The sequence below is a fragment of the Myodes glareolus genome, chromosome 21, assembly GCF_982192425.1.
Source record: "Myodes glareolus chromosome 21, mMyoGla1.1, whole genome shotgun sequence".
NCBI lineage: Eukaryota > Metazoa > Chordata > Mammalia > Rodentia > Cricetidae > Myodes > Myodes glareolus.
Window position 1 is genome coordinate 47,204,313 of NC_142046.1, and position 13,609 is coordinate 47,217,921.

General features: G+C 40.0%; 1 protein-coding gene across 4 annotated transcripts in view; it reads left to right on the top strand.

Moving 5' to 3' along the window:
• Positions 1 to 13,609, top strand: part of Scn2a (sodium voltage-gated channel alpha subunit 2) — a 131,056-nt gene that overhangs the window by 34,608 nt on the left and 82,839 nt on the right. For 2 of the 4 annotated variants that reach the window (XM_087900018.1, XM_087900016.1), the window contains exons 2-3: positions 6,519 to 6,836; positions 7,725 to 7,842. In XM_087900018.1, coding sequence (XP_087756144.1) covers positions 6,570 to 6,836; positions 7,725 to 7,842 — 385 coding nt within the window. In that variant the 5' untranslated portion in view covers positions 6,519 to 6,569. Of the gene's footprint in view, positions 1 to 4,642; positions 4,738 to 6,518; positions 6,837 to 7,724; positions 7,843 to 13,609 lie in introns of those variants that run through there. The other 2 variants (XM_087900017.1, XM_087900019.1) reach the window with 2 other exon arrangements.

Here is a 13,609-nt window from a genome sequence, read left to right on the forward strand (position 1 = left end):
CTCTGGGCATCTTCCTCTATTGCACTCTATCTTATTTTGAAGGGCAGGGTCTCTCACTGAACATGGCTTGCGGAAAATTTGCTGGATTGCCTTGCCGGCAAGTTTGCTAAACACACGTATCTCAGCTTCTCAATGCTTGATTTCAGAAGGCATCACCATGCCCCAATTTTATGTGGGTTCTGGGAATCTGAATACAACACTTTATTCACTGGTGCATCTTTCCAGTCCCGAATATCTCCCTTGATAATTTACTTTTTCAGAAAAATTGCATGTACAATGATTCTTTTTCAATCGACATATCTCACTGAGTCCATCATGGTGCAATTTATAAGCATTTCTGTAAATCAAAAAAAATGCAAAGACATAACAATCATAAAAATGAATGTTTGTCTTTAATAAAAAATACTCAATACATTTAATATGAAGTCAAAGAACTGAAAATAAATTTGTTCCATATCAGAATGCATCTAGTACTGAAAAAGAAAAACTGACAGTTTTCAACGTGTACATCCTGCACTCTGGGTTTTCATGGTGCATTGTGCTCCCTTCCTAATCTACCACAGAAAACTTGAAAGTCTGGTTGTCCAGAACTTTCTCCCCCTTGGGGAAATTGTTCCTTACAGAAATGGGCTGGATTCAGGCTGAATAAAGAGAAAGGAAACACAAAACCACAGCAGGAGATCATGAAAAGCACAGGACAGACTCAAACGCCAAGACTAAAGACGCTGAGAAACCTGGAGGGAACAAAACTTCAAATAAGATTTAGCAAGTGTTATCTAAGTTTTTGCATATATTGAAGAAAACGAAGTCACTATTTAAAAACAGGACTTAAAGGGCACTGCTAGAAACCCGTATTTCTCAGATTTTTCTCAACCTTCTGCACACCGGGGTGCCAAAATCTCCAGGATCTTAAGTTACCCAGAGCTATTCATTATAAATTACTACATGATTACATCCTTATCTACAGTAAATAATAATAGTCATTTTCTTGCTGTGTTTATCTTTACAGTACTTATTACATTATATAAATGTCAATTCTTATGCAGAGGAATTAGTTATGCAATAGCTACTACATAGCCTTGAGTTTATAATTGTCCCTTTATATAAGTATAAATGTATCATCTATGTTTATATCATTATGTATAATAAAATGGCATAAATTACATTTTTTATCTCATCAATGTTCCTTTGTACATGTGTTTGTTTATGCACATATAGGTTCATGTGTCTCTAGATGTGCATGGTATGTGCACATACGTGTGCACATGTGTGTGGAGAACAGAGGTTGAGCCCCAAGTGCCAGTTCCCTTGTTTTCTTTCTTTCTCTGATGTGGAGCTTGCCTGGTGACCTGAGCTGGCTGTCCAGGAAGCCCCAGGGATCTTCCTCTTTCCATCTTCCCAGCACACAAATTACAAGAAGGAAGGGCTATCCCTAGACTGTCTCACTGACCCTTTATGCTCTTCGTTTTTATGATTTGGAAAAACCAAAGAAAATAAATCACTGACAGAGAAATAATAGAGCAATGACAATAGAATTTAGAAGTACAATTTCTAGCTCTTTCTTTTTCCAACTTCTTTATGTAATATTGCTGTCTCTCCAGTTTTTCATGAGTCTTCCAAAAATAAAACCTCACCTAAAATGTTAGTACAAAATATTCTGCATGGGAAGCGACACAAATGAGTATAATTGAAGTCCCCGGGTAACTGTGTGTATGTTCTGATTGATATTAATTGCCAGATTTCCAGGCATTGACATTTGACTACTAGTATATTACTAAAGTACATATTTGTGTTAATATATCCTACTACACTAATCACAATTCTGTTTTTTTGAAGACTTTTTTTTCATTTTTGTTTGTGTGTGTGTGTGTGTGTGTGTGTGTGTGTGTGTGTGTGTATGTGTGTGCATGTGTATCAGAGAGGAGAGAGAGAGAGAAGAAAGGCATCAGACATACCAGACCTGGAATTATGAGAATTGTGAGCCACCAACATAGACATTGGGAACCAAATGAGAAGCAAAGCAAGTGCTTCACCCCAGAACTGTCTCATCAGATCTCTCCCCACCCCATGCTAGTTTTGAGTGCTTCTATTTCACCAATATGACCTTATGGTTCACATGCCTTAAGGGAGAATTTTCTATTCCAAAGCATGTAGCGCAGGAAAGGCCTGTTCGTTGTAAACATTGCTCTGTACAAACTGGCCCTTTAAGACCCATCTAGAACTGGGGCCAGTGAGAGACAATAACAGCTTTTTGGTTTTTGTTGTTGTTGTTGGTGGTGGTGGTGGTGGTGGTGGTGTGTGTGTGTGCATGTGTCTGTGTTTTTATTGTGCATGTGTCATTGTTGTTTTTCCTATTACACTTGAGTTTGGGAGGTTAGCAATCTGGACTTGGTGTAGGACTAAGAGTCTCTAAAAACTACCTCTCACTATGGAAATAAGAGCCAAAAGATACAGTGTGCTGATTATGTCAGTTGAGGTCCTCCTGACTCACCCTATATTTAATGTTAGCCTTGGACAATAAACTGCAAACCAACAAATTCTTACTTTTTTTTTTAAATTTTCTTTTTGCTGTAATCTATTTGAGTCATTTTCTCTTACAACCAGAAGATATATGCTCCAGTGAGTAAAATACTATTTCTGGCTGACTTTCCCCTTTCTTCATTTCCAACAAGTACAATCTCTGCTGAAAACAAGACAAGAAAAATGTGCAAATATGTAACATTAGTAGATTAACTTGTATTATCTACTTTTCACGGAAGTTACAAAATGCCTGGTTTAAGAAGGTGCCCAATCCATCGTGGTGGGAAAGGCACAGAGACAGGAGGTGGCAGGAATGTGTGGCAACTGGGGACATTGTGTCTGTAGTCAGAAAGCAGAACAATCTGGTAGTCCGTTGGCTTTCTCCTTTTTTTTTTTTCCTGTGCTATTCAATCTAGGACTCCAAACCCTGTCACAGGGCCTCCCAAATTCAGTGTGAGTTCTCCTTGGTTTGAACCTCCCTAAAAGCATCCTCTATAAACATGGCCAAAGGTATGTCTCCTAGGTAATTCCAAAACCAGGCAGGTAGACAATAAGGACAAACTTGCACCACTGCCCAGTGTGTGGTTTCCTGTTCACTTTAGGCTTTAGCTATGTGAGTGTTTCTTTTCATGACTGTGGAAAGGTTTTGTTGTCAGACTTGCAGCTTGAGTTGTGTTTACGTGACTGCAGGAGACTTCCTGATCTCAGTGTTCCTCTTCTCTCTTCCAATACGAGTCTGGAAAGCATGACTTCATAGAGTTGTGGGGCTGTGCGTGCAGGCATCTTAGCCCAGTGACTGGCACATAGTAAGTCCTCCATCTTACTATATTATTAGTTGACAGAGTGCCAGCTAAGGTCTCAGTCTCCAGTCAGAACTACTTTTTGTTTCTGGTAGCTTTTCTTTTCTATATATATATTTTTTTCCTTTAGGGTTTGTACCTTTATGTTCTCAACCCATGGGTCGCAAGCCCTCTGAAGGTTGTATAACAGACATCCTACATATCAGTAACATAACATACATAACAGTAACACAATTACAGTTATGAAGTAGCAATGAAATAATTTTATGGTTGGGGGTCATGACAGAATGAAGAACAGCATTAGGGCATCACAGCATTGGGACAGATGAGAACCACGGATCCAGAGTGTGTATTTCAGTGTGTGTGCATGCATGTGAAAAATGTACATAGAGGCATGTGTGTCAAGGCCAGCCATTGAGCTAGGCATCTTCCTTGACTGTTCTCCTTTGTGTTTGTTGACCAGCGCCTCTCAGTTGAACCTGGAGGTAACGGCTTTGGCTCGTCTACCTAGCTCAGCTTGGAGATTCACTGTCTCTGTTTTGGTAGCCCTGGGACTGCAGGCGGGCTGTAACACCTGCCTGCCTTTTTATGTAGGTGCTGCGGATACAAACTGGGGTTCTCGTTTTTGTGCCGCAAGCGCTTTTTCCACGGAGCCATCTCTCCACAGCCCCTCTGGTTCCTCTTCAGTGACCTAGTCAGAGTGGGGAAAAAAAAAATCCTTGTGCGTTATTAAACATTTCTTACGGGAGAATATTTACTTACACAGCACAAGGGTTGCCTCTTCATTATATCTGCAAGCAATCTGTTGGACCCCAGATAGTCTGGAACGGAGAGTAATGTTAACTCTGACTGTGTATAATGTGTCCATTAATAAGATTTCATTAATAGAATCAGCAACCAGCTACTGAGATTGGAATCTTTTTAACCCTTGGCTATTGGCTTCTTTATACTTTTGCATTATTTATTTGGATGAAATGACGTTCTGGCTTAGAAAATAGAAGGAACGCCTGGAAGCGTTGCCGTTCAGCGAGGTAACTCCGCCACCTGTCGCGACGCTTTAGGTCTCCCGCAGTTTACAGACCCTCCGGGCTCCACCCCTGAACTCTGCGCGCTGCCTGCTGCCTCCGCGGTGTTTTTCTGAGGTGTTTTTCTTCACAGCTCCCAGCCCTCTAGTGGCAGTTACAAAAATGTCACTTTGTAGTCCCCAGACAGGAAATGCCCGTTCTTACTTCAGTTACCAGAATCCTCTTGCAGGAAGTTAGGTGTGGTCTTTAAAGGAGAATTTGAAAAAAAAAAAAAATTCTTTTTCTTTTTCTTTCTTTTTTTTTTTTTTTAAAAAAAAAAGCATGATGGAATTTTAGCTGCAGTCGCCTTGGTTCCAGCTTCCCAAACTCTGAGTATAAAAGCTTCTGCAGGGGTAATGTGTTCCTGTTGTTACTCTGCTTGCTCTCTGTGAGGTTTCTCTACCTTTGCAGTAGAATCCTTGGGGAAATCTACAGGGGAACCCTTTTCATTTTGAAACTACTGGCTGCATGTTTTAGCATGTCTGTTCCACTAGGCAGGGGTCCAGCAGTGTCCCCCTTGAATGTGGAAGGACCATCTTGATGCCTGTGCCTACCCCGGTAGGCAGGAGAACCTCTGGGAATGAGTGAAGGAAGATGAGGGATGGTTTGGAGACCCTGTGATGCTGACAGGGCAGACTGACACCCGGCACTGGAAAGGTTCTGGTTAACTTCAAAGATTATATTTATGTACGTTTCTTAACTATTCAGCAGCAGCTTGTGTTGTTCATATTTCCTTGTGTTTAACTAGGTGGAGGCTGCAGAAATGATTTGGCAACTTGTGTTACCCCTAGAAGAGGCATTTTCACGTATGACAGTGGCAACTCATTTCTGCAGTGTGGAGGTTACAATGGATTTTTTTTTTAAGGAAAAAAAAAGAAATAAGTTAAGTAATTTTTGAAGAAATGGCATTCTAGGGTCAAAAATGTTGCTGTATTCTTTAAATAGCACAGAAAGTCCTGGAACTGGCTGAGCTCACATTTGCAACCACATCTGTCAAATTATCTACTTTAGTAAATCAAATGTGATTTGAGCATCAGTTAAAGTCCCTTTACATCATCAGGAAAACCCATGCCATAGGGGCTAGGCTTAAAAGAGAAACTGCGTTAGGCTAGTTTTTTTTTTTCCAAGTCCAAAATGGATATTTGAACTACTCTGCTAGATTTTTGTGAAATGGGACTTCCTTGGAAACCTGCTATCTCTCTGCGGTGTTTCTTTGCGGACTGCGAATTCGTTCATTTAAGAAGCAATTACACTAGTTGGCAGCAGTTTGTTAAGCTAGGAGGCCCAAGCTCCAGACCTCTGACGGGAGTGACATCCTGCCTGTGCTGGCAGGTGCCTGGTCCCTTCCTGTGCAGTTTGCCAGCAGTTCCAAGCACAGCCGGGCATCTCCCACTCCTCCTCACCCCACTCCCCTCCCCCCTTTCTCTACCTGTTTCCACAGGCAGGCCTTGCAGGATTTCCTGAGTTCTTTCTCAGGTGACACAGTTTTGAATGAACTCTTAAAGGTGATAAATTGGGCCAAAGGAAAACTAAAAAAAAAAAAAAGAAAGAAAGAAAGAAAGGAAGGAAGGAAGGAAGGAAGGAAGGAAGGAAGGAAGAAGAAAGAAAGAAAGAAAGAAAGAAAGAAAGAAAGAAAGAAAGAAAGAAAGAAAGAAAATGGAGAGTGGGGGGGTGGGGGCAAGATTACCACACACCCCTGCTTCTATGATTTTTGTGTGATTTTTTTTTCCTTCTCTTGTTTTGAAACCGACATATTTCCAGAAAGAATGCAAGAGAGAGGGAAATGGCTCCCCAAAAAATATTCACACAAGTGAAACAGCAAGCATGCACCAGTATCCTCCATGTGCAAGCTCTGAGCAGGGTGTTTTCCCCCCAAGTAGCACAATCATTTCAAACATTTCAGGAGTGGGAGAACGGATTACCTCATACACACCTACTGGATGTGAGCGAAAGATCCCCATGCAGGCAGAGGAATGCATGCGCGGGAGAGAGCTCACGCTGCTAGGTGCAGTTGCCTTTGCGAAGTTCTCTAGCTGTTTGCGTTACGTACGTACGTTATGCTCAGTGTCCTGTGATTGCCGCCCTCACCCTTCTTTCTTAATGGTCATTGCTTTTTCCCCTCCTGTCTCTGTAGCACTTTCTTATGCGAGGAGCTAAACAGTGATTAAAGAAGCAGGATGAAAAGATGGCACAATCAGTGCTGGTACCGCCAGGACCTGACAGCTTCCGCTTCTTTACCAGGGAATCCCTTGCTGCTATTGAACAACGCATTGCAGAAGAGAAAGCCAAGAGACCCAAACAGGAACGCAAGGACGAAGACGACGAAAATGGCCCAAAGCCAAACAGTGACTTGGAAGCAGGAAAATCCCTTCCTTTTATTTATGGAGACATTCCTCCAGAGATGGTGTCAGAGCCCCTGGAGGACCTGGACCCCTACTATATCAATAAGAAAGTGAGTGTTTAGTCCAGTTGCATTCATTTTCATATTTTCTTAAGATGGTGAAGAGTGAACCTCCTTCCGCCTCTTAAAATATCTCTAAGAGGCTGGGTGGGCCTGATCCAGCCATGGAAGAATTAGTTACCATAAGTGTTTGTGAAAGCACTTGTTTGAGCCTGCCTTCTTGGGACAGGCGGATACTGCAGAGGGATCCTGCAAGAGGGCCTGTGAGGAAGACAAAGGCAGTTCATTTTTATTAATAAATAAATACTATTTATTTTTATAATACTAATTATACTGTAAATTGAGTGCAGATTCACCCTGGTTCTACTGCAGTGTGCTGAGGCAAAACGTGGAAATTGGGAGCATATGATTTTTATACTTCTAAGGGCAGGATCTAAGATATCCCTCTACCCAGAACTTGACAAAAGGTTTTTGTCCTTAGCAGGCTTAATTATGCCTCCACACCACAGACCGTCACTGTCCTGTGGCTCCCCTCAGAAGAAATAATACTAGAGCACATGCAAATGCCCCCCCCCCGAAAAAAAAAGCCTAACAAAGACCATATTTGGAAAACCCCAAGGTTTTCATGAGAAAATTCCGTAAATAAAGAAGTTACTGAATAAGCTTCATTGTTAGGTTTTGTGAGAACTGAAAATACAAGTGAAATGTTTGTCAAAGATGCGAAGAATTCTTGTGGCACTAGTCACAGAATTATCCTTGTGTTCCTTACCTCCCAAAGTCCCTTACCAAGTCTGGAATATTTTGCCATGCCGAAAAACGCAACACCATGTGTTGGTAACTGTTACAACATGTGGTATTTTAGAGGGGTCTCTTACTCTCTTACAGTGTCCTTGATGGGTTCGGTAAATTCTGTTCCACCTGTTGTGTTTTCTTTTTCAGACCTTTATAGTACTGAATAAAGGGAAAGCAATCTCTCGGTTCAGTGCCACCTCCGCCCTGTACATCCTAACTCCCTTCAACCCCATTAGAAAATTAGCTATTAAGATTTTGGTACATTCATATCCTTTTAGTAATATGGTCATATAAGCGGTATATTTTTTCTTTGACTTAATTATAAAATTGAGCCTTTTCAAAAATATGTGTGACTGTCAGTGTTTCTCTCTTCTTCAGCAGTAAGCAAGGGGGGATAGCGGGTAAGCAAAGCTCTGTCTACCTTCCGAGTAGCTCTCTCCTCTCCAACTCGATGCTTCTTTCTTTTCTCTTCTGTTTCCTTTTCAATCCCTTGCTACCTCCATGACTTTATTCATTTTAACTAGACTGCCAGGATAGCCTTTCATGCCTCCAATTCTACAGTGTTATATTTGAGCAGTTTCTATGCAATACTTTTCCTCAGTAATTTATTGTTTAAAACACACAGGGACACAGTCTCTGTGCTGTGTATTCTGCGTCTCTTTGTTCAGAATTGTACAAATTTCTTTTGTTATATTAGCGCTTGTAAACTTTGAGTTCTTGAGTACTTACAAGTGAGTTTACACACACACACACACACACACACACACACACACACACACGACTTAAAGTTTTTCCAGGTTCTCTCCCCAATGGCATTTGTACTGACTTTCTCTCCGATTCTGGATGGAAGAGAAAATCAATTTTGTCCTCCCCTGATGGAAGAAGTGTTAGCCCTTGTATAAAAGAATGGGTAGCCCCTGTATAAAAGAGGAAGGCAGCATTCTGTTTTGAAACGTAAGGAGATTATATCTTCTATATAACATTTCATAAAAGGTATTGTCTTCACTTTATGAAAGTCCTTGAAAGTTAAGAATCCCAGGAGACAGTCCCAGCAAAAACATCCCACTAGTACAGGGCACAGGAGGTTTCAGAAGTTTTAGCAGAGAATGGCTGTCAGGACATGGCTTCTACTAGGATCTCTCTGGAGATTTCAGATGATACATGGATTTGCCTTTTATCATAAGGAACACAGCTGAAAAATGGGTAAGCAAGCTTATATCTATTAAGATGGCTAAAAGGAACTCATATTTTAATTTTTGGATTGGTTTGCATTTGTTTATTTGTGGGCGAGAGATTTGCACATATAAGAAGGTATAGGCATAGAGATAAGATGACTAGAGGGAGCAGGTTCTCTCCTTCCGCCGCGTGGATGCTGGGGATCAAACTGAGGTCATCAGGTTTGATAGCGAGCTCTTTAACCCACTGAGCCATCTGGTCATCTTCAAGATGAACTCTTGGGGCTCCCGGGGCTCTTGGGGCTGAGGCATAGATTTTTTTTTCCTCTTATAGGGAATTAAATAAGTTTACTCCCTAATTTCATGAATTAAAATGTTATATTTCAAATGTACAATCTTGAAGTAGAGCTACATGAAGGAGAAAGGCAAGAGGGCTCATAGTAAATGCAGATAAAGCCTTCTGTCTTTGGGTGATACTGTAAGAACTCGGTAGAGATTCCACCAAACACTATGTATGTGACACTGACCATTTCTAGCTGGTTTTTAGAATGCTCTGTGCTTCATGCCACACACAAGCTCAAGTCTTGGTCCTGTGGTTCTCATAGTAATGCCTTTCCTGTGTTAAAATGCTTGGGAGCAGCCACAGGGCAGTAGTTGACTATGGACGAGAGAATCAGAGTGCCATCAAATTTACACGTATATTGCAGAAGGGCTGACAGTTTCCAGAGCAACTGAATGTGGGCAATCATGTAGTAAGAGAAACTAAAGCTGGAACTAAGTGCTTAGTTTGGACCAGAGAGAATACTGGAGTTCCTATGGACTGATCCTGGAACAGCTCTGAGTACAGCATCTATAGACAATCAACTGCTTGCTTTTCAGCACCTGCATTTGTGACACCTGTTAGATATCAGGACAGGAACTGAGGACTTAGGTACATATGCGAGTCTAAATCCAGAAAGGATGGGGCTAGAGATGGTACTGTATGGATGCTGTGTATGATCATTACTCCCGATTAAACCACTACAATCCTGAGACCCTCCACAACTAACACTGAACTGTCCATCTTTCACAGAGGGGAGAAGAAGGAAAACCATCCTGTTAATGATCAGAAGCCAAGACTCCAATCCTACCTGAGATGTATTTACTTAGCATACATGTTAGCATTTTATCTCAGGTTCTCCATTGCTAAAACTAGTATGTAAATCATAAAACATAGTATGTAAATCATGGCAATAAATTCATTGTTGGCAGGTGGAACAAACCTGTAACCCACGTGCTCAGACAGATGCAGATGACTCACAAGTTTGAGGTTATCCTCAGCTACAATGTGAGTCCGGGGCCAGCCTGAGCTACATGAGAGCCTGTTACAAAAAGAACAAACAGATTGTGTGACAAGTACTTAGCACCAGCACCCATGACAAGCACTTAGGAAGTACTTGAGAAAGAGTACTTAGGACAGCTACTGCTGGTGGCAGCTGCAAATGCTACAATCACAAAAGGAAATCTTCCCATCGCCTAAGTATTTCTGAATGAATTCTGCATGTATCACTACTCTGTTCCAGCTTGTACTTGGAAAGAAAAGGTTCCTAGTTGAAGCTTGAAATGGCCCAAATGCAGGCAACCCCGCCCCCCGCCCGCCAATACCTTTCTTTTCTGCTGAGAAATGCAGCCGAGCAGTTTCTAATACTTATTCCTTACCTGAGACATAACTTCCTTGCTGCCTGTCTCTTTTTGTATCTCTCTCTCTCTCTCTCTCTCTCTCTCTCTCTCTCTCTCTCTCTCTCTCAATCTGTCTCTCTTCGTCTCTGTCTCTGTCACTCTGTCTCTCTCTGTCTCCGTCTCTTTCTCTCTCCAGGCTCTCCCTATGCAGGCCAGGCTTGACTGGAACTTTCGGTTGGTGCTCAGTCTTTCAGGCATTTCAGTCACAAGTGTGAGCCGGCAGCCCCAGATTCCTGAGTGTTTTTGGTCAGTCCTGGGGCTAAAGGTTGAAACAAGTTAGCCATTCTCAGCCAAGTCATGTTGCATTTTTCTTTCAATGGAAGAAAGCCAGTTTTGGAACCCATATCTAATACATTGGAGGTATTAACAATACTCATCTCTGTATTTTTTAAATGTTCTTTTCCCTGATTCCAAATATTATATTTACATGATATTTGTGCAGACTTAAAAAAAGTTTTCTATATAAAACAATGATACTTCTCTGTAGAAAAAAGAATGGTTCGACCTAGTGATTTCCCTTTCTTTCTCCTTTAATAGTCAAAGGTTATTGCCTGACTATCTCCTAACAAGTTACATATATATATATATGGATATATATTTATATTTATTACATTAATCAGTAATTTTCCTGGCTTGTAAATATGCTCATATATCAAAAGAGACCTAACCCACTGTTTAATCTTCACATCAAGTTAGAAACTAATAACATGAAACATTTTTCTACCCATAAATTGTATGTGAGTTTTTTAAATTCCTCAATTTCTCTGGATATACTTAAGACTACACATTTTAGAACAGAGTAGTCTTGCCTTCCTTGAGAGCAACAACAATGACGAAAGTTCTCCATATTCAAAAACCCTAATGATGAGTGATAATACAAATAGCCAATAATTGTCTTAGCAGATAGCAACTGTATCTTATGAGAAAAGTGTTGGTACAAGCATCCACATTAATACAATAAAACTGAGCCTACTACTTCATTCTGCTGCCAGTTCAAACTGAATCACACAACTTGTGAAACCTGCATGGCTGGTGAAGAATGAGTCTTATCCTTGAGTCCTGGACTTAAAGCTGGGGCTGCCCTCGTGGGCATAGAGGTGGGCCTGCCAATGCTCCTTGTCAAAGCTACATAATCACTTTCAATATAAGCTTTTTAAAAAGCATTTTCTTACCACATACACATAGAAGTTATTTAAAAATTGCCAACTGTTGAGTTAGTATCTATTAATAGGTCAAACTCTTAAAAAAAGGTTTTGATACCAAGAAACCAATAAATCAAAAAAATTGGTTTTTTTCCTCTGATAGGATATAGATTAGTCTGCTTGTATTTTATTTTTACATAGCCAAGCTGTTATGGATATATTGTTTCAAGATAAGTTAGACTTTTGAAAACTATCTTCAGTTTATTTCTTGGCCTTTATATTTAGAAAATCATATAGAATGTCTATATTTGCTTCTGGTTTTAGCTCATAAAAATGTGCCTTGATTTCATAGTTTCATAGTTTTTCAATATGTGGTCTTGCCAATGTAACATACATATCTATACTATGTCTCTAATGTGGTTTAAATTTTGCTGAATCCTTACTATTTCAGTCACTCATTAAAATCCAGAAATTTAAAAATTATTATCAATGAAAAAATAATAACTGATAATGATTAATAAAGTAGTCGAATTTGAGATTTTGTGTTTGCAAATAATACTCTGCCAGAAATATATGAGTTTGACTCTATCTCTTATTTTGAAAGGAAAATACTTGTTTGTTCAGTGTCTACCATGATTATTAACCAAAGTACATATTTTGCTATCAAAGTGATGACTATATGATATGAATAGTTATTTTAAATGTGTTTTAGTATCTGTAATTTATAAGATAGTAATCATTATCTCTACTGTTTATCTTGCAATATATTTTACTTTTTTACATATAATTAAATTTTCCTGTTAGAAATAGCATTTTCTAAGAATTATAAGACCATGTCTCAGTCCACTATGTGACATAATTTCATGAGGGTTTTGGTTTTCACTTTGTGTCTATTCTACATGTTCAAACCTTTAACAGTAAAGGAACATGTATCCATTGGCATTAGACTTTGGCATTAGACTTCTATGGTAAGGTAACACAGATAAACCTTATTATATCAATCCCTGTGTGTGTATTAAACAGTGGTCATATAATATGCTCATAACATCCCATAACTTTAAAACAATTAAAAATGATTAGGATGAAGCTAGGACAATGCAAAGCAAAACAGTTGAAGACATCTTAGAATCCTGACCCTATGTTAATACATTATAGCATCACATAGTGATGGGGTATATAGGTTAATGGGAAGCTGTCAAAATGATCCTAGTTACATTTACAAAATCCATTTTAGGGCAATATGTAGAATGAACTAATTCAGAAAGATTATCTCAGAGGAAGCACAATAAATGTTCAAACATTGTTACATGCACTGTTGGTCTTGGTGAACACTTGAAAAACTCAGTAAAATGGAAATGGAGAGTAATGGACTGACTCCAGATATAGGCAACAAAGCTGGAAATGTTCTGTGGAAGTTAGATATGGAAGTTCAGGAAGAAAGAGAAATCCCAGCTATCTCCTAGGCTCCTGACTAAATCCTGAGAATACAGAGGTTGTAAGGGAGCTGTAATCCGTGGTAGCAGAGGGATGGGAAGGATGTGAGCCCAGTTTGGGAAACTCAACCTCTTTCAAACGGTTTGGAAGATCCAATGGTATACCTAAGTGCAGATGTCATGCGCACAGCTGAGTGTATGGACCTAGAGAGATGTGTCACCTGGAGAGAAGGATTTGACATCTGTAAAGACCTACAGCTTCCTATTGCACTTCGGTAGGATGCTGACAGCAGGCAACCGGATATGGTTTAGATTTTGTTTCTTTTCACAAAGGACAAGGAAAGATTTCAAACGGCACAGAAACACTGTTGCTCTTGAGGCAGACACCATCCGGCAATTGGGGCCTTCTATAAACAAAAGAGGAAAGAACTTAATGTAAAGGGAAGGAGTCATCTTTGGTGCGCTCAGCTGAAATGCAAGTCAGACAATAACCATATTATAGCTGTAGATTATCCTTTTCTTCTCAGTGAAACAACATAGAGGTTTTCATCTTTGGACAGAAC